Below are 22,048 nucleotides of genomic sequence, written 5' to 3' on the forward strand. Positions count from 1 at the left end.
CTCACACATACTACCCCACCCCCCACCCCCCCGCCCATTCCTCCTCATGCAGTCACAACATCATCCATATACAACCATTCTCCACTCACCTCTGTCTTCCGTCCTCTCCCTTCCTTCCTCAACAGACATTCCCCTCTTCCCCAAAGCCCCCTTCACCCCATCCATCCACCTCATCCTAGGACGTCCCCTCATGTTCACTCCCTCCACATCTGCCTTCCACACCTCTTTTACTAGTCTTTCTTCACTCATTCTTTCCATGTGTCCAAACCATCCTAATATTCTTTCATCAACCCTCTCTCCCAAATCCTTTTTCACCCCTGTTCTCCTCCTCACCTCCTCATTTCTCACTCTATCTAGCCTAGTAACCCCCGCCATACACCCCCGCCATACACCCCCGTAACATTTTTTCAAAATGTTACGTTTTTTTCTTTTCGAAAAGAAAAGAAAAAAACGTAACATTTTGAAAAAATATTTGAACCGCAATATTCTCTTGAAAATAAAGTTTTATCAAATTATAAGAAACTATAATAATTAAAAAACAGTAAAACGATAAGAATTATATGGAAAATAGAGACATAAACGAAAAACCCACCCAATATTGGATCGCAACAGGATTCTGCTGCTCGCGCCTCGTTCAAAACAAACATACGTACGAACACACTTAACCCCTTATCTTGAAGTTAGAGGACAGCACTGGACTTAAAATTTAAAAGTTCGGGAGGAAGTCTCGCGATTTACTCTGAAATTATTAACTTGTGAGGAAAACTTTATAGAAAAGACTTCATCCAAACAATTTTACTTTAACTGAAAAAGTATAGTTACGGACCAAGGGTAAATATTTACTTAGTCTTAGTCAAAGTCTATTATAAAAAAGTTATGATTCACCTGATATTCCAAGTGGATTTCGGTAATCTCCAATTCTTATGTAATGCTTGTTGTATATATAAGTTGTGTGTTTGAATGTGTTTACATATCAAGCAATTTTAAATACAAAAATAATTTTTCCAAACTGAAATAATTATAATCATGGCAGATACTCGCTTAATGAACCCTATACCAAAGTGTCTGATAGTGCAGTTATCCCAACATTAAACGTAGATAGTTTTATGTCATTACCATCTTAATGTGGATAATATTGCTAAATTCTAGGTGGAAGAAGGTTCTAGCATCAACGCTCACCAGGGGATTTAGGAGTGATTGGAGGTTAGGCAAAGCATATTTTTCTTTAGTTAGGTGATTGGAAATATGGAAAATAATGGGGACTTTTTCTTTTAAATTCTAGCTTTTGATTCACCCAGATAGCAAAAGGAAGAAAATTTGATCAAATCACAACAAGGAAACAACACTACTTTAGATTGCTTAGTAAATTATAATCACTATCTATAAACTAAATAAAGGAAATAGAATAGTCACAGTGGACTGTAGTCACTAGGCTAGTTTATTAATATCTGTCCAAGGACCATGCATTGGGTATTTTTCGTCTATCCCATGACAAATTATTGTTCTTTCAAGTATTTCGTTGGTCAGAGATTTGCAACATCACACAACACTACAATTTAGCCTTGTAATGTACTGCCTTCAGCACGGTCTCACTAAACGCCGACCAAAGCCGACCAAAACCACACAATGACGGTTTTTGCTCAAATGCATAATTTATATATAAAAAATAGCATATGGTTGCATTATTTGACCTATTTTCTTTAAAATGTGTGATTTCCATGTAAAATCATCGAAGAGAAGTTACGTTTTTATCCTCTGCAAAATTACCAACTGGCAACCAACGCCGACCAAACCCAAACAATGACGGCTTTTGCTCAAATTTATAATTTTAAATAAAAATTAGCATATGGTTGCATTATTTGACCTATTTTCTTTAAAATGTGTGATTTCCATGTAAAATCATCAAAGAGAAGTTACGTTTTTATCCTCTGCAAAATTACCAACGTCGACCAAAACCACATAATGACGGTTTATGCCCAAATGCACAATTTATATGTAAGAAATAGCATATGGTTGCATTATTTGACCTATTTTCTTTAAAATGTGTGAATTCCATGTAAAATCATCAAAGAGAAGTTACGTTTTTGTCATTTGAGCAAAAGCTGTCTTTGTTTGGGTTTGGTCGGCGTTGGTTGCCGGTTGGTAATTTTGCAGAGGATAAAAACGTAACTTCTCTTTGATGATTTTACATGGAAATCACACATTTTAAAGAAAATAGGTCAAATAATGCAACCATATACTATTTTTTATATATAAACTATGCATTTGAGCAAAAACCATCATTGTGTGGTTTTGGTCGGCTTTGGTCGACTTTGGTCGGCGTTTAGTGAGACCCCCTTCAGCATTGCAGTGTTTTTTCAAGTGCCAAGAGTCTTCAATATATTGGAAATTGAAATTAATCAAGTTTTACATGTATTAGAAGTTAGAGAAATTTTACTGTTCCTCACCTGAGTCAGTTCCAAATGATTAGGTTAGGTAAGGGAATTGATTCCACAAAGTCATTTATGGGGAAACTGAGGAACAAGTGCCATTAAATCACTCATATCAGTCAATCTATTGCCTCTGATCATTCTTGCAGAAGACCTGTAGCCATCAGGGAACTGGCACTTGGGGAAGATATGTTGTGCTACTGTCTAGGTATTGTTAATATGGGCATTGTAGTATAAGGTGTTCTGTGTCCTCTTTGAAGTGATTGCACTTAGGACAGATTCATCATCATATCTATCAGAATAATGTAAATGACATATTAAGGAAGTGATGACAAATGCTATATTTCATTTGAGCAACACACAAGAGGTGCTAGAATGGCAGTGGTGTCTTCCAGCAGTACTAATTTCTTTCAGTCTGTCCACTTGTTTTGCTTCGTACTGAAATTACTGGCAGCAGTGAGGCTACACTTTTTTTTTTTTTTTTTTTTTCCATATACAGTTGAAGCACTGGATGCAAAAGTGAATGTTAGAGTAAAGGAAGCAAGTAGATAATTGAATTATTGCCTTGAATTTTGCTGACTAGAAACCCAAAGTTCTACAGCAGTTGGCAGTGGTTCTCAAGCAAGTCTTGTACATATCTCTCAGAAGAAACCTTGGACTGATCTATGTGTTGTATAAGTGCGGGTCTTTCTGTGTCACTGGTCGAAAGCTGGAGGAGGGAATCAGTCACCATTTGCCAGTCCTCCTTGTGTTTCAAGATGGATGAAATACAAATTTGCCAAGGAAAAATCTTTGGCTCAATCCAAAGACCAAATATCAACCCCTTGGTGCTGCACCTCAAACTGGAAATTGGGTTTGAAGAGTGATGGCATGGAATTTACTGATGTCCTTCTTGCAGGTGCTTGTCATCTATCCCAAACAAGTGGATATCTAGATAGAACAAAAATTGTTATGAGAAATAAGTATTTGGGGATGAATGTAAATAGTGGTTTGTGTGAAGGAGTAAATGTACCCTTGATTTGGAGCAGGCTAGGAATATAGAGGAAGAGACATAAAGTTTTTGAGATGGCAAAAAAAAAAAAAAAAAAAAAAAAAGTAAAAATAATAAGCTATAAACAAAATTAGTATATATATATATATATATATATATATATATATATATATATATATATATATATAACCTTGCAGGACTTAAATAAAGTATATGACTGGAGCCAGAAATGATAGATAAGTTTCAATACTAATAAATTAATTTTTCTCAGTATCATCAGGTATGGGGGAAATGTGTACTGGTGCCAAATCAGGGGATCCTTCCCAACCATGGCAATTAGCACTGAAAAACACCAAGGAACGGCTACAGCATCTCTACACATCAATTCTACATACAGACCTTGACATCATCTTACCAGAGTACAATGAATCATTGAAGGTATGTGGCATAATGAATTTCCACAAATATTGAAATATTAATTTTGTAGATTTTGTGTATAATGTTAATGATCAATGTTTTGTTCAGGTTCATAGAATAGTGCTGGCCATGAGCTCCCCTGTATTCGAGTCCATGCTGATGGGTCCTCTGGCAGTGAGAAACGAACTTAAGCTCTACGGAGATTCTTCCCAAGCCATCCACAAACTTTTAGACCACATGTACATGGATGATATGGATTTAGAATCCGTAGAATTAGCCCTGGAAGTGTACGCAGCAGCTCATAAATATCAATTAGAAGCTGCCATGAACTGTTGCTCACAGGTAGGTTTTCCTTCAATTATACTTGATATTGTGGTTTCCACTAGTTAGGTTTCTTCATATTTGGTAACTTCATCAGAAATCCCAATCCAGGCCTTTAGGTATCCAGAAAACCTTATCTAAATGTGGAAGCTCGCTGGCTCAGAGGGTTAGGGCGTTGTTACTTGTGGTGAAGGTTGAGGGGATGGCAGTTCGAATCCTGCCACTGGTGAAGTTAAACTAAGGACATGGTTCATTAAATTCCATGCTACAAGATCGTTAGTAAGGGGCACCATCCTAGCCTTCCAATGGGAGGAATATGTGACGTTAAACCATATCATATCTAAATTCCTAATTTTTTTGCTCACAAGGTGTAGATTAAGGATCTAGTATTTTTGTTTATTTGCTGTAAAAGGCAAGTTTCTCATATTGGCATGAGTTGAGTATTTAATTATTATTATTTGTTTTTGTATTTATTTTTTGTTCATTTTTATGTCCCTGTCTAGGGTATTGTTTGCATGTTATTTTGAGGTTAAAATCTGCTCAATAGCATGCAGCTGATACTTTAGGGTCTATATGGGGTGCCCCTATGAACCAGTGCCACACGTCATTTTGTCTGTGATAGAGGAAATCTCTATTCATAGAGAAATTATGCTACTTTAGTATACTGCAACTGTCCTCCCACTTGTGATACTGTCCTGTACGACTTCTCTAAATATACATTTCCTTTTTTGCTGAAACCTGTGGTAGAGAAGAAAGAATACAATCACCGAGTGTTCCCACTTGTCATAAAAGGCAACCAAAATGGGATGGGGGATAACTCTATGCATCCTACTCTTTGTAGTCCCAAAGGAGACATTCCTGAAGAGTTTTCCTGCCATAACCCTAAGGTTTGGGTCTTTTAATGTGCTTGGAGGTGGTACACATGAAAGTAAAAGAGAAGAGATAGGCAGTATGTGAGAAGAAAGATGGATGTGTTGCCACTGAGTGAAACTAAGTAGAAAGGTAGGGGTGAGTTAGTTAGGGAGGGTGTCAGGACTCGAGTGAAGAGAGGATGAGGGAGAGAAGGGGTGGTTAATACTAGTAAATGAAGAGATAGTTAAGCATGTGGTGAGTGGAAGGAGGTTTCTTCAAGGTTGTGGATGAAGGTGAAGCTGAAGGAAGATGTGGGTCTTTGTAAGTGCATATGGGCCTGGTAGTGAGAAGAGTGGAGAAGAAAGGGAGGCTTTTTGGATAGATTTAAATGACTGCATAGAGGCTTTAACCTCTTCACTCCGGGGCACATCGCACTTCTGGTAGCATTAGCTGCCCGACGTGCGATGTTACGTCATAATAATCGCATTATAAAAAATAAAGTCAGTGCTCAATTGTTCGTTCACTTTCACCCGTGTATTTTGATAACCATAGAAAATTGATGAAGCCAGTTTAGAGAGAATGGAGATTACGTAGGTATGACTACAATAAATATAATCAAGACGCCGACGTCGGCATCATCGAGTACCCACTTGCTCCTCATGCCGCCTACGTAGGCGTCACCGTATGGAAGTGGTTAATGGACTACATAGTGGTAACCAAGAGTAGGAATAATTTTGGATGTACATATTCTTATGGGGATAGTTGGGCGATATCAGATCATTTTTTGGTGGAAGGTAAGTTGAAAGATAGATGGAGAAAAGAAAAAGACAGAAGGTAGGGATGTGCTTAGAATATATACATACATATACCAAAGGCTTTTTTCCCCTTACACAGGGGTAGCAAAACAGATAAAGGCATAGAAACCACTCCCATTCCATCTTCTGCATATTCCACTCCCCTCCACCCTCCTCCCTCCCTCTCATCTTGGCACCTCCTGGATGATGGGTCATCCCTGCATCCTGTCCACTGCCCTGGGTCAGAAGCAGTGAAGAGCGTTGGTGCTTCTGGCTCGCAAGTGGAATGCTGGAAGGTGCTTCAATAGTTGCTTTGAGGGGGGTGAAACCTCTAAGAGTATTGGTGCTTTTGACTCATAAGTGGGAAGCTGGAAGGTGCTTTGAAGGAATTAGTGTTGCACTGATGCTTCAATGTCCATGGCTATAGAATGTAGTGTAGCTTTGAATCCCTTCAGAATGTAGGTGTGTCATAGTCTTCATAGTCATAGTGCTGTCTACCAGACTGTAGTAGTGTTGTCTTCATAATCGTAGTCCTTCAGCTGCCCATCAGAATGTAGGTGTAGTGTCATCTTCCCACTACTGCCACCAGAAAGTAGGCTTTGGTACTCGACATTTGGAATTGGTGGTCAAAGAAACTCAGGCAGAGTTCTTGGCTTTAATTCTCCTGGTATGGATCTAACCACTACATACATGGCAAGCCCTCAGGAAGGCTCGGAGGGTTGTCATATGAGGAATATTTGGAATTTGAATTGCCTCGGTTGAGGCATCAGCCGATAATGTGCAGGTGTTGACCTGAGATGCAGTTAGGGCTATTGTTCAAGGTAGAGGCTTTCAACCTGAGCACCAAGAATCTATTGTTCATCAAAAGGGCATTGTCAAGAACAATGGGATTCCCTTGGGAGACGGTAGTCTTGATTGACACTACCATCTTGTAGCACGCTAGTCATTGAAGTGTTGCATTCAGTGAATACAGAGATGCTAAGAGGTTCACTATATTTTTGTCTTTCTCCATCATTCTCCATTTTGTGTATTTATCACTAATGTGAAATTACTCTATCATTTCGGTCATTCTATAAACATAGTTCCCTATCCTGAATATAAATACAAAGCTAGGTTTTCCTTTGAACTTATCAAAAAGCGCTGCACATCAGAGCTCGTTTCTAGTCGCCCGTTCCAGCCTGTGATTCATGTGTATGAGTGAGATAAAGTGTTTAAGAAATATGGTCAAGGTGATGAGGATGGATAGAATGAGAAATGAGGTGAGCTGCAGAACTGGGATGGAAAGAGAGCTGGCAGATAGGGTTGATCAAAGAATCCTTTGATGGTTGCTTTTTTTTTTTTTTTTTTTTTTTTTATGGATGGAGTAAATTTGAGAATACCAAGAATTAAGTAAATACACACACACATACATATTGGTTGATTGTACAATGGTAACATTCTTGACTACAAACTCAGCAGTCCAACTTTGAGTACCACCCAAGGTTGAAAAAAATTCAGCTTAGCTGCACTGCAAGCCAGCACTCCAACTCTTGTGGAATTAGGGGTGTGTGCGTGTAAGTTTGTAGTGTTTGGTTACTACATGGTGGTGAAGGCACACTTCAGTGAGAGAATGGAATTATTTAAAATCCTACCCTCTCAGAACTGTTTATTAAAAATATAATGCGAGTCAAATCAGCCCACCGTCTTGGTGGTGAAACAATAAGTAGGACAAATACGACATTTGATAGCACCATGAATTAATTAGCTTACATAATACAATTTAAACTATAAAATAATAGTACTAATTTTTATATATATATATATATATATATATATGCAGGACAACAGTATCAGTAATGCTGTATTTCTATAACCTAACTTCTAGCAAGTTGACAATATTAATCAAGAAAACGACTATGGTATGCGAATGCTAGAGAGAACGAAGCTTCAAGGCATGACCTTGCAACAAGTTCACAGCATTACCCATAGATCACACTGTAATTGAGCTGTGAGCTTTCATCCAGAAGGGTAATAACTATTGATCATGAGTACAATACATGATCCAAGGTGATAGTGGTGGATCACTCGTACACTTGAAGCCAAGTATGGTAAATAAGAGTAGGAGATGGGAACCCAGAAGCATTACTCCTTTGCTATATACTACAATTAGGTAAACACATACACAACAAAGCCCCTGTTCCTTTACAAGAGGAATTATAGAATTTAGCACGCATCTATATCATCTGTTGACATAACCCATTCAACCAAATCTCTCATCTCACCACAGAGGGGAGAGGGTCACCCTGTCCCCCATCACACTGCTTGGCTCAAAGGCACTGCTGTGAGGTACAACTCTTCCACAGCAGGCCCCAACAGCCAGAGTTGGTTTACCTCACTGCTTGATCATTTGTAATCCCATCCTCATCTACTCAGAACTTTATAGATCAGATGGGAACCTTCCTTTGGATTGCATCATCCTTTAATTAACATTCTTCCTCCATTTTTTCCTTTTTCCTGATCTTTTCCCAACTCAACAGAAATTGTTTGTGCACTCAAAGCCCACTTCATCCATCCATCTCATTCTCAGTTTTCCTATCAAGCTCACTCTATCCATGTCAACTTTCTACACTTGTTTAGCTAGGCTTTCTGTGTTAATTTTTTCTAGAATCTCAAGACACCCCAATATTTACTGTTTTCTTGTCTGACAACACCCCCCCTCTGTTCTTTGTTTGATTGCTACATTTCTCACACTGTCTATTCTAGTCACCTGTCATATTTCTCAAACACTTCATTTCAAAAACTTTCAGATCATCTGGGATATTGGCTGCATGTTATTGTACAGTAAAAATCTGCTCAGCAGTGTGCAGCTGATACTTTAGGATCTATATGGGGCACCCCTTTGGACCAGAGTCACACATAATATTGCCTGTTAGAGGAAATATCCACTCATAGAGAAATTATGTTAATTTATTGACTATGATGTCCCCACACTCTTAATACTGTCATGTACCACTTGTTTGAATATGTATTTCCATTTTTTCCTACCCCTGTGGTAGGAGAGGAAAGAATACTGCCAAGTTTTCCCACTTGGGTTGTAAAAGGTGACAAAAATAGGACAGAGGATGGGACTAGGCATCCTGGTTTCTGTAGTCCTCAAGGGTAAATTTCTACAAGAAGTCAAAACAGAAGAAGGTCTGGGGGAAGTTTTCTAACCATGTAACCATGTAGTAAGCACTGAAACTATCAGTTGTTTTAAAAAACGATTAGACAACTTTATGGATGGGGATGACAGGTGGTGATGGATACGGAGCTGCCTAGTGTAGGCCTTATGGTCTCTTGCAGTCTCCTTTATTCTTATGTTTTGGGTCTTTTAATGTGCATAGGTGTGGTACAGATAAAAGTAAAAGGGAAGTGATAGGCTGTATGTTTGTGATAAAGAAGATGGATGTAGTGGCATTGAGTGAAACTGAGTTGAAAGGTAGGGATGAGTTTGAGTTTGGGAGTGTAGTGGGGAGGGTGTCAGGAGTGAGGAGAGGACAAGGGAGGGAAGTGGTGGCTATACTACATTCAAAGTCAAAATGTTTGGCACAAGAGGGTTGCAGGAATAAAAAATCCATAATATACCAAATACTACTTACCCCTTCTCTAGTACTTTGTTGGGCTTCCTTCTCGCTTAACACACTTGTCAAGGTGCCTTGGGACAGACTGCATGGTGTTGGAGCCACTTAGGGTCAATATTGTTTCAGATATCTAGGATGACCACCTTGAGCTTAGGGATTAATGATATGTCACATTCACGTAACTTGTTTTTCATTAGCACCCACAAGTTCTCAATGGGATTTAAATCAGGTGAATTTCCAGGCCAGTCTTTAATATGATCCATTTGCACAAAATCAAACCAGTTTTTAATAAGCTCAGCAATGTGACAAGGCACATCGTTTTTCATGAACAGGTTTGGTACATCTCAAAACCATCTACCAAATGATCACTCAGTAGTATTGGTCTGCATTTATCAAAACATTCCTCAGTAGGATCACCAATTTCCCCACACTTGGATAAATTTTGTGCCTAATGGATCACTTTCTGGCTGCCGATACACTTTCCCACCTCAGTTCCCAGTAACACTGAATACATCCTCATCACTTGTTGCCACTTTTCCTTATCCCATTGCAAATATTTCTGCCTCTCCCTCTGTTCCTCTCTTAATTATCTCAATCAAAACCCTCTCATAAGCCTTCCCAACTACACTCAACAAACTGATCCCTCTGAAACTACTACATTCACATTTGTCCCCTTTTCCCTTGTAAAGTGGAACTATACAGGCAGTCCTCCAGCACTATACCCTGTTTTAGACAAATATTAAACAACCTTACTAGCCAGTCCACCATCACTGTACCTCCCTTTTTTATACACTCCAAATGACACCCATCTAACCTAGGTGCCTTACCTCCTCTCATCATTTTAATAACTGCTTTCACCTCATCTTTCCTTATTTCTCCTCCATTTTCCTCACTCATCATTCATTTTCTTAGCACTTCCCACTGCAACTACTTTTCCCTTCCCTCCCTATCCCCCTTCACATTTAGCAATTCCCTAAAATACTCTGCCCATCTTCCTCTTACTGCTGTCTTTTCCATTATCATCTCTCCATCAGCATCTTTTACCTTTTCTTCTCTACTTGATTCACCTCCCCTTCCTCTCTTAACCCATTTCAGATCTGCTCTCCACTTTGCCTCCTTTATATTATGCTTTACTTCTCTTCTGTCTTCTTTGTACCTCTCATATGATTCTCTCATCCTATTTTGTAACCTCTCTATGAATGCTTGCTTTTTCTCTTCTACAAACTTCTTTGCTTCATCAGCCCACCACTCACAACCCTTCCTTCTATTTCCTCCCATCCTCCTTGTTCCACTCACCAACTTTACACACCTTGTGCTCCTTAACCCATTCCCATTCCTCTTTCACTCCTAGTTCTACTCAGTCCTTCACTCCCACTCGTCTCTTAACTTCTTCTTGTACTCCTCATTATCTCTCATTTAAGCAGTTTATTCTAAGCACCTCCCTACCTTTTGTCCTTTACCTTTTCCTCCATCTATCCTCCACTCTCAACTTACCTTCCACCAAAAAATTATCTGATATTCCTCCACTCCCTCCCCTTAGAATATGTACAACCAAAACTCTTCCTACTATTCTCCTGGTCACCAATTTGTAGTACAATAACTCCCTATTTACCACCCTCTTCCATGTGTTGGTATATAGATAGACTATGTATTCCAAGCACCTGTTCCATACATTATTATAGGAAAATGAGAGTGATGAGTGAGGAGAATGGAGGAGAAATAAGGAAGGATGCGGTGAAGGCAGTTGTTAAGATGATGAAAGCAGGTAAGGCACCTGGTCTGGATGGATGCCATGCAGAATGTCTGAAAAAGGGAGGTACAGTGATGGTGGACTGGTTGGTGAGGTTATTTAATGTTTGCTGGAGAGAGGGTAGAGTGCCGGAGGACTGGAGGAGTGCCTGTATAGTTCCTCTTTACAAGGGAAAAGGGGACAAGTGTGAATGTAGTAGTTTCAGAGGGATTAGCTTGTTGAGTGTAGTTGGGAAGGCTTATGGGAGGATCTTGATTGAGAGGATTAGAAGAGGAACAGAAGGAGTAATTGGTGAGGAACAGTGTGGATTTAGGACAGGTAGAGGTTGTGTAGATCAGATCTTTGTGGTAAGACAGATATGTGAGAAAGCTATAGGAAAGGGGAATTATGTTTTTTGGGCTTTTATGGATCTGGAAAAGGCTTATGATAGGGTAGACAGAAAGGCACTGTGGGAGGTTATGCAGATATACGGGATAGGAGGAAAGCTTCTGGGAGCTGTCAAAAGTTTTTATGAGAGTAGTAGAGCTTGTGTCAGGATTAGAAATGGAGAGAGTGAGTGGTTCGAGGTAAAGGTGGGACTTCGTCAAGGATGCGTTATGTCACCCTGGCTGTTCAACTTATACATGGATGGGGTGGTGCGAGAGGTAAATGTAAGGGTAGTGGGCAAGGGATTGGAGATGGTTAAAGAAAATGGAGAAAAGTGGGAGGTGAGCCAGCTGTTGTTTGCGGACGACACTGCGCTTGTGGCAGGATCGGAGGAGGGATTGAGGAAGTTGGTGGCAGAGTTTGGGAGAGTATGTGATAGAAGAAAGCTAAAGATAAATGTGGGTAAAAGTAAGGTGATGAGATGTACAAGGGGTGAAAGTGGCAGTAGACTGGAAGTGAGCATTAAGGGAGAGCGACTGGAGGTAGTGGATAGGTTTAGATACTTGGGTGCAAATGTGGCAGGAAAAGGTGGAGTGAAGGTGGAGGTAGAATGTAGATTGAGAGAAGCGAGTAAATGCCTTGGTGGATTAAAGAGTGTAATGAGGAATGGATGCTAAGAGGAGACTGTATGAAGGAGTGATTGTGCCAACAGCACTGTATGGGGTAGAAACATGGAACATAAGAAAAGGAGTTTGAATGTGTTTGAGATGAGGTGTCTGAGAAGTATGATGGGGGTTACTAGGCTAGATAGAGTGAGAAATGAGGAGGTGAGGAGGAGAACAGAGATGGAAAAGGAGCTGGGAGATAGGGTTGATGAAAGAATATTAGGATGGTTTGAACACATGGAAAGAATGAGTGAAGAAAGACTAGTAAAAGAGATATGGAAGGCAGATGTGGAGGGAGTGAACATGAGGAGACGTCCTAGAATGAGGTGGATGGATGGGGTGAAGGGGGCTTTGGGGAAGAGGGGAATGTCTGTTGAGGAAGGATGGGAGAGGACAGAAGATAGTGGTGAATGGAGAATGGTTGTATATGGGTGATGTTGTGATTGCATGAGGTGGAATGGGCAGGGGGATGGGGGGTGAGGTATGTGTGAACAAAATTTGACGCAGCCCGAAGGGATTTCTCCCTGTCCTCTCCTTTTATGCAATGGGGGGATGGAGAGGGGGGGTCTCCGATTTAATGAAGCGGCCTTGCTGTGGATGTGCTGTGTCTTGCGACACTGCTTCTGACCCAGGGCAGTGGACAAGATGCAGGGATGACCCGTCATCCAGGAGGTGCTGAGATAAGAGGGAGGGTGGAGGGGTGTGGAGTGTATTCAGGGATGGAACAGGTGGAAATGAATTTATGCCTTTCCCTTTTTGGCTACCTCCCTTGTAAGGGGGAAAAAGCCTTGGTATATGTATGTATGTATCATTCCGTATGATCTTTTCTTTTCATTCCACTTGCTCTCATCATTTCCACCCCAGCACAAGCTCTACTATTTTCATAAAATCCTCTGACTGCAATTAACAATTTTTCCCATATCCCATTCATAGATGATTGATAAAAATTACTTTTTCAGTACATTGTTTCCAACATGACACCAGATATAACTTTAGCAGCACTAGAAGCTTCAGTATTGTTTGAAGATGAAGATATTAAAAGCAAGTGTAATGAGGTGAGTATTTACTCTTATTTCTCCTTATTTATGAGTGGATGTGCACTGCAATAAAGGATCAAATCCTGTATGTGAATATCACTTTGTGGCAGAGCATATAGTTTGTTTACATAATTGCCTTAAATAGAAAAATATGCACAAAATAATTCAGGGTTATGTTTGCACATATAAACCCAGAAGGAGTGAAAGGAATTTTGTCTTGTTTCATATATTATACATACATATACCAATGGCTTTTTCCCCCTCAGAAGGGAGTTAGTCAAAGTCAAAGGCATAAATCCACTCCTACCTATTTAATCCTCACATACTCCACTCCTCCCTCCCTCTTATCTTAGCTCCTCCTGGGTGATAGGTCATCCCTGCATCTCACCCACTGCCCTGGGTCAGAAGCAATGCAGCAAGACACAGCACATCCACAGCAAAGCCAATTCATTTAATCGATGACTCCTTCTCTCCATCCCCTCATGCAGAAAAAGAGAAGATGGGAAGAAATCTCTTTGGGCTACATCAAAATTATCATTCACACATAGTCCTTCACTCCCCCATCCCTGACCCACTACCTTCCATGCATCACATCATCCATACTCCCCTATCTTCTGTCTTCTCCTTTCCTTCTTCAACAGACATTCCCCTCATTCCCAATGCCCCTTTTACCCCATCCATCTACCTCATCCATGGTCACCCCCTTATGTTCACTCCCCACACCTTTACCTTACACACCTCTTTTACTAATCTTTCTTCACACATTCTTTTCCATGTGTCCAAACCATCACAATACCCTTTCATTAACCCTCTCTCCCAGCTCTTCTACCCCTGCTCTCCTCTTTATCACCTCATCTCTCACACTATCCAGCCTAGTAACCCCTACCAAACTTCTCAGGCATTTCATCTCAAATACATTTAAACTCTTCCTCTCTTACATACTTTGTTTCTGCCCTATATAGTGCTCATTGCATAATCACCCCTTCATACAAACTCCTCTTAACATCCATTCCCAAATGTCTTATTACATTTTTTAATCACCCAATGCATTTACTTGATTCTCTCAATCTACATTCTACCTCCATCTCCACCTCTCCCTTTCCCGCCACATTCACACTTAAGTATCTAAAGCTGTCCACTTCCTCCAGTTTCTCTCTTAATACTCGCTGTCATCCTCTCCTGTTGTATATCGCATCACCTTACTTTTACCCACATTTATCTTCAACTTCCTTCTTTCGCACACCTTCCCAAACTCTGTCACCAACTTCCTCAACCCTCCTCTGATACTGCCACAATCGCAGTGTTATCAGCAAACAACAACTTACTTATCTCCCACTTTTCTCCATTTTATTTAACTGTGTCCAGTCCCTTGCCCATTACCCTTGCACTTACCTCTTGCACCACCCCATCCATGTATAAATTGAACAGCCAAGATGACATAATAGATCCCTGGCAAAGTCCCACCTTTACCTCAAACCACTCTCTCCATTTCTCATTCTAACACAGCCTCTACTACTCTCATATAAACTCTTGACTGCTCTTAACAACTTACCTTCTATCCCATATATCTGCAATACCTCCCACAGTGCCCTCCTGTCTACCCTGTTATAAACTTTTCCAAGTCCTTAAATGCCCAAAAAACATCCTTACCTTTTCCTAAAGCTTTCTCACATATCTGTCTTACCACAAAAATCTGATCCACACAACCCCTGCCTATCTTAAACCCATGCTGTTCTTAACCAATTACTCCCTCTGTTCCTCTCCTCATCCTCTTAATCAAAACCCTCCTGTGGTATAGCGTTATCATGGGCCCTGGCGTTCGACACGAGCAGGGCACCATAGGTTTACAAGGACTCTTTGGGCACAAGGCCCTCATTGATAAATATGTAGGACGTGGCATAGTTTTCCCTCTGCGCAGGGAATACGACGTTACCCCCAAGTCAGTCTAGAACTGTCCGTCTTACTGTGAGCATGTAGCTCTCCTATTGTGACTCACCTCTGTACGCATAACCCACTTATTAATAAAGACTCCAAACGTCCCCCCGCGTTTCTGTTGCACACATGGCGCAGTGAGTAGGATTCTTGCAATTGCTTGCAGTGTGCAACAATGAAACATGGGATGATACGTGAATCAGTGGCACATACTGACGGAACTAAACCGATAGGCGACAGTGAACACGCTGGACCGTGAGTGCAGTGCCAATACAGTGAGCATGCACAGGACCGTGCAAAATCGTGTGATAGTGATAATGGCGTGCGTTTGTGCACGTAGTGGGGCGAACAAAGAGGCCTTTGTCCCACTGCTCCGCCCTGCTAGCTGCAGACGCCACCCTGCACGGGGCCCAGGCCAAAGCAGGCCGCACGAACAAGGAGGCCTTTGTCCTGCTTCGCCTTGCTCACCGCGAGTGCCACCCGCGTGGGGCCTAGCTGACTCACACAGGCCACACTCACCCAGCTTAGGAACTGCCACACTGTCTCTGCACACCCGTGGCAATTACGTCACCGCAGGAGGAGTCGACACCACTGCCGCCCACCGGAGGCATTGAAGGGGACCGTCTCGGATGCCAAGTAGGACCGGGAGGTGTGGTATAGTGTACTGGGCATAGGACTAATGTGAACTAGTGCAAGGGTGGTGTACTGCGTGCCCGACTCACAGACGCCTCCCACCACAAGGACCCCTTTCATACTTTTAACAAAGCCCCCTGTATGTATGTGTGCCTACAGCATCTAACACCTTCGCCCACGGGCAGTTGCTCTTTAGATTCCGTGGGTACTTGACGTGCCCCCTCTGTATGCATAACCTACCAATTAATAAACCCACGAACTACACAACCTGTTTCACTGCTGCCCTTGCAACATGCTTGCAAAGACCTCCCATAAGCCTACACTCAACAAACTGATCCCTCTGAAACTACTACACTCACACTTGTCCCCCTTTCCCAGTCCTCTGGCATTCTACCCTCTTTTAGATAAACCTTAAACAACCTCACCAGCCAGTCCACCATCACTTTTTTATACACTCCTCATGACACCTATCTAACCCAGGTGCTTTACCTGCTCTCATTTTAATAACTACTTTCACCTCGTCTTTCCTTATTTCTCCTCCATTTTCCTCGTTCATCACCGTTATTTTCATAGCACTTCCCACTGCAACTACCTTTCCCTCCCCATCTTCCCTCATATTTAGCAACTCCCTAAAAGTACTCTGCACATCTTCCTCATACTGCCATCTCTTCCATTATCATCTCTCCATCTACACCTTACTTTTTCTTCTCCACTTGATTCACCTCCCCTTCCTCTTAATTTCCTTCAAAAACATATTTTTATTACTTTCAAAATTTTCTGTCATACTCTTACCCCATTACACATCTGCTCTCCACTTTGCCTCCTTTACTTCTCTTTTCTTTGTACCTCTTATAACCTAAAAAGAAAAGTGAAGGCATAAGGGGTGCTGGAGGGCCTCGGGCCAGCATCCTAAGGTTTGGGTCTTTTAATGTGCGTGGATGTGGTACAGATGAGAGTAAAAGGGAAGAGATAGGTAGTATGTTTGTGAGAAGAAAGATGGATGTGTTGGCTTTGAGTGAAACTAAGTTGAAAGGGAAGGGTGAGTGTAAGTTTGGGAGTGTAAGTGGGAGGTTATCAGGAGTGAAGAGAGGGCGAGTGAGGGAAGGGGTGGCTATTCTAGTAAGTGAGGAGATAGGTAAACAGGTAGTGGAGTGGAAGGAGGTTTCCTCAAGGATAATGTGGATGAAGGTGACACTGGGAAAGGAGATGTGGGTGTAAGTGCATATGGGCCTGGCAGTGAGAAGAGCGTGGAAGAAAGGGAGGCCTTTTGGATAGATTTAAATGAGTGCATAGAGGGTTTAGGAAGAAATGTCAATGTAATAGTACTGGGAGACCTTAATGCTAGGGTAGGAAATGGTCCAATCGATGGAGTGGTTGGGAAGTGTGGAGTTCCAGGAAAGAATCGTAGTGGAGAGTTGATGGTGGAAATGTGTCTAGAAAGAGAGTTGATGATAGCAAATACAGTGTTTCGGAAGAAAGTCAAGCATAAGTACACATGGGAGAGGGTGGTGGAGGGAAGGGTGGTAGATAGAGCGCTAATGGATTATGTAGTGGTAAATAGGATTATGATAGGAAGAGTTAAGGATGTACATGTGCTAAGGGGAGAGGGTGGGGGAATATCAGATCATTTTTTGGTGGAAGGTAAGCTGAGAGTGGAGGATAGATGGAGAAAGAGGAAAGGGACAAAAGGTAGGGAGGTTGTTAGAGTGAACTCCTTGAATGAAAAGGAAAAGGAGAAGGAGTACGAAAAGAAGCTGAAGGAGGAGTGGGAGGGAGTAAAGGATGGAGCAGAGATGGGTGTGGAGGAGGAATGGGGATGGTTCAAGGAGGGAGTCTTAAAGTGTGCAAGGATGGTGTGTGGAACAAGAAGGACAGGGGGAAATAGAAGAAAGGGTAGTGAATGGTGGGATGAGGAAACAAAGAAGGTTGTAGAAGAGAAGAAGCGAGCATTCACAGATTGGTTACAAAAGAGGACGGGGGAGTCATATGAGACGTACAAAGAAAAGAAAAGAGAAGTAAAGCAAAAGGTAAAGGAGGCAAAGAGGAGAGCAGATGTGAAATGGGGTAGGAGTATGACAGAAAATTTTGAAAGTAATAAAAAGATATTTTGGAAAGAAATTAAGAGAGGAAGAGGAGGCGAATCAAGTAGAGAAGAAAAGGTAAAAGGTACAGATGGAGAGATGATAATGGAAGAGATGGCAGTAAGGGGAAGATGGGTAGAATATTTTAGGGAGTTGCTAAATGTGAAGGAGGATAGGGAAGGAAAGATAGCTGCAGTGGGAAATGCGAAGAAAATGAGAGTGAGTGAGGAGAATGGAGGAGAAATAAGGAAGGATGAGGTGAAGGCAGTTGTAAAGATGATGAAAGCAGGTAAGGCACCTGGTCTGGATGGATGCCATGCAGAATGTCTGAAAAAGGGAGGTTCAGTGATGGTGGACTGGTTGGTGAGGTTATTTAATGTTTGCTGGAGAGAGGGTAGAGTACCGGAGGACTGGAGAAGTGCCTGTATAGTTCCTCTTTACAAGGGAAAAGGGGACAAGTGTGAATGTAGTAGTTTCAGAGGGATTAGCCTGTTAAGTGTAGTAGGGAAGGCTTATGGGAGGATCTTAATTGAGAGGATTAGGAGAGGAACAGAAGGAGTAATTGGTGAGGAACAGTGTGGATTTATGACAGGTAGAGGTTGTGTAGATCAGATCTTTGTGGTAAGACAGATATGTGAGAAAGCTATAGGAAAGGGGAATTATGTTTTTTGGGCTTTTATGGATCTGGAAAAGGCTTATGATAGGGTAGACAGAAAGGCACTGTGGGAGGTTATGCAGATTTATGGGATAGGAGGAAAGCTTCTGGGAGCTGTCAAGAGTTTTTATGAGAGTAGTAGAGCTTGTGTCAGGATTAGAAATGGAGAGAGTGAGTGGTTTGAAGTAAAGGTGGGACTTCGTCAAGGATGCGTTATGTCGCCCTGGCTATTCAACTTATACATGGATGGGGTGGTGCGAAAGGTGATGCTAGGGTAGTGGGTCAGGGATTGGAGATGGTTAAAGAAAATGGAGAAAAGTGGGAGGTGAGCCAGCTGTTGTTTGCGGACGACACTGCGCTTGTGGCAGGGTCAGAGGAGGGATTGAGGAAGTTGGTGGCAGAGTTTGGGAGAGTATGTGATAGAAGAAAGCTAAAGATAAATGTAGGTAAAAGTAAGGGGATGAGATGTACAAGGGGTGAAAGTGGCAGTAGACTGGAAGTGAACATTAAGGGAGAGCGACTGGAGGAAGTGGATAGTTTTAGATACTTGGGTGCAAGTGTAGCAGGAAAAGGTGGAGTGAAGGTGGAGGTAGAATGTAGATTGAGAGAAGCGAGTAAATGCCTTGGTGGATTAAAGAGTGTAATGAGGAATAGACATTTGGGAATGGATGCGAAGAGGAGACTGTATGAAGGAGTGATTGTGCCAACAGCACTGTATGGGGCAGAAACGTGGAACATAAGAGAAGAAGAGAGAAGGAGTTTGAATGTGTTTGAGATGAGGTGTCTGAGAAGTATGGTGGGGGTTACTAGGCTGGATAGAGTGAGAAATGAGGAGGTGATGAGGAGAACAGGGGTGAAAAAGGATTTGGGAGATAGGGTTGATGAAAGAATATTAGGATGGTTTGGACACATGGAAAGAATGAGTGAAGAAAGACTAGTAAAAGAGATATGGAAGGCAGATGTGGAGGGAGTGAACATGAGGGGACGTCCTAGGATGAGGTGGATGGATGGGGTGAAGGGGGGCTTTGGGGAAGAGGGGAATGTCTGTTGAGGAAGGAAGGGAGAGGACGGAAGACAGAGGTGAGTGGAGAATGGTTGTATATGGATGATGTTGTGAGTGCAGGAGGAGGAATGGGCAGGGGGGTGGGGTAGTATGTGTGAGTAAATTTTGACGCAGCCCGAAGGGATTTCTCCCCGTCCTCTCCTTATATGCAAGGGGGGACGGAGAGGGGGGGTCACCGATTAAATGAAGCGGCCTTGCTTAGGATGTGCTGTGTCTTGCGACACTGCTTCTGACCCAGGGCGGTGGGCAGGGTGCAGGGATGACCCGTCATCCAGGAGGTGCTCAGATGAGAGGGAGGGTGGGAGGGGTGTGGAGTGTATGTGGGGATGAAATGGGTGGGAGTGTTTTTATGCCTTTCCCTTTTTGGCTACCTCCCTTGTAAGGGGGAAAAAGCCTTGGTATATGTATGTATGTATATAACATGTATACATGTGACAGTTTACATTTGGATGATTCAAAATAAATTACATCATGGATAGATATCCCAGCATTTATATGCATCTCATGAGGATTTTGATTCTAATAGCCAACCCCTTTACTCAGATGCTACATGACAGTCCTGATGATGTTATGTCTGCTAAATGTGTAAATTTTCTGAAGAAGGAAACATTGAAGAATCTGTTGCAGGAGCAGAATCTGACTGTAACCTCTGAAGTGGTTTTGTTGAATGCAGTTATTGACTGGTGGGTTGTAAACAAGTGTATTAAGTAGTGTTATGGTGAGATTGTTTTAAAGGATGTATACTTCATACAAATACTCATGTTTTCATTCTTGTACCTTTATAATTGTTTCTACAAATTTTAGGGGAAAAGCTCAACTGCAACGACGAGGGGAAGAGTACTCTGGAAGTGCATTACGAGAGGAGATTGAAGACCTGCTGAAGGAAGTGCGATTTCTTACCATATCTTGTGAAGAATTCATAGATAAAGTCATTGACACAGAAGTACTAAGCCACACAGAGTGTATTAACATCTTGAAGGCTATTCGAGGGGCTAACTGCCCTGATTCCTTCAACACGTCAAAAGTAAGGAGAGGACCAAGATTGGAAGATCTTCCTAAAGCAAGTTTACAAACTGACAGTGTGTACCTTAGAAAGAAAATATATAGGGCCTCTGATAATTTTGTTTTTGTTGGAACTGTTGAAAGTGATAAGAATATTTACATTTATCATATGGAAGCAAATAGAGAAGGAACTATAAACATTGTGAATTGTGCCGGCGATGTGCTAGGGTCTGCAACTTCTCAGAATAATGTTTTCACTTTCCGACAGCCTGTAGCACTCAAGAGGGGTATGCCATATGACATAAAGTTTGCTTTTAAAAGCAAAACTGTGTTATCAAGTAATTCAGAAGAAGAGACTGTATTTGACATTACAGTTGAAGATGTGACCATAACCTATGAGAAGGACTGTGACATAGATCTACAATTGTATTTCTCAAAACAATGATGCCATGTTACCTTTGTGACATGTAGTACTAGCACTACCAAAAATATTTAGTCATGTCATATATTTTGTATTCACATTTATTGGTACTCAACATTGCAATTTTTTTTTTTTTTTTTTTTTTTTTTTTTTTTTTTTTTTTTTTTTTTTTTTTTTTTTTTTTTTTTTTCCCTCTGCATAATGTGGAGTTTTTTTTTTTTTTTTTTTTTTTTTTTTTTTTTCACTGATAAGTGAAGTGGCCTTGCTGTGGATGTGCTGTATCTTGCATTGTTTTTGACCCAGGGCAGTGGGCAGGATACAAGGATGACCTGTCATCCATGGGGAGCTAAAAATGAGCGGGAGGAATGGGTGGTGAATGTGAGTGTGTTGCCTATTGACTTGGCTACCTTCCTTGTAAGGGGGAAAAAGCCCTTGGTATATAGATAGATAGCTTTGAATTTCACTGACAAAAAACCCACAGCCCCACAGTAGCTGACAATGGTTCTTGGACCATACCATAGATCTCTGGGAAGAAACTAGTCTGTGTTATATTAATGTGGCAGTTTCTGTCGCTGGTTTGTAGTAGGAAGAGAGGAGCACTCACCAGTTGTCATCTTTCCTATGAAAGATGGAGAAGATACTGTTGAATTTGAAAAAATATCTTGGTCTGGGGACCAAGTGACACTCCCTTGGAGCTGCATATTGAGGAGGAAGTGCAGGTGTTGACAATTTTTGAAGGTGGATTGCAGGGAAATTGTTCTTTCCCATGTCTATCTTGAATGACCACTACTTGCAGGCACCTGTCATTGGTCCCATATAATGTGCAATTTAGGACATCTGTTAGTGCAATACATTATACAAATAAAGGGTAGTATGATTATCTTGATGTAATTAGATTACTTTATTTCTGTTCCCATAAGTTGCATACATTTTACTAACTAGCATGTGTGTGTATGTATTTGTACATACACACACACCAAAAAATAAGATAAAAGCCTGATTTGACGTAGTCATGTGCAACAGTGGAGTGGTCACCACTT

General features: G+C 41.4%; 1 protein-coding gene across 3 annotated transcripts; it reads left to right on the forward strand.

Annotated features, from left to right (window-relative positions):
- The first annotated feature begins 638 nt into the window (after nt 1–638).
- LOC143036686 (BTB/POZ domain-containing protein 6-like) lies at nt 639–21,163 on the forward strand. 3 transcript variants are annotated; one of them, XM_076204273.1, is made up of 7 exons: nt 639–831; nt 1,150–1,203; nt 3,692–3,858; nt 3,946–4,179; nt 13,144–13,239; nt 20,129–20,268; nt 20,390–21,161. In XM_076204273.1, the coding sequence occupies exons 3-7, from the start codon at nt 3,703–3,705 to the stop codon at nt 21,030–21,032; spliced, it is 1,269 nt and encodes a 422-aa protein (XP_076060388.1). In that variant the 5' UTR covers nt 639–831; nt 1,150–1,203; nt 3,692–3,702; the 3' UTR covers nt 21,033–21,161. The 3 variants fall into 3 exon arrangements, with proteins under 3 accessions (XP_076060388.1, XP_076060387.1, XP_076060389.1); XM_076204272.1 differs by lacking the exon at nt 1,150–1,203; XM_076204274.1 differs by lacking the exons at nt 1,150–1,203; nt 13,144–13,239 and having other exon boundaries at nt 20,390–21,163.
- Nucleotides 21,164–22,048: the final 885 nt, after the last annotated feature.

This window comes from Oratosquilla oratoria, chromosome 21 (genome assembly GCF_046742065.1).
Source record: "Oratosquilla oratoria isolate Oo_2021 chromosome 21, ASM4674206v1, whole genome shotgun sequence".
Lineage (NCBI taxonomy): Eukaryota > Metazoa > Arthropoda > Malacostraca > Stomatopoda > Squillidae > Oratosquilla > Oratosquilla oratoria.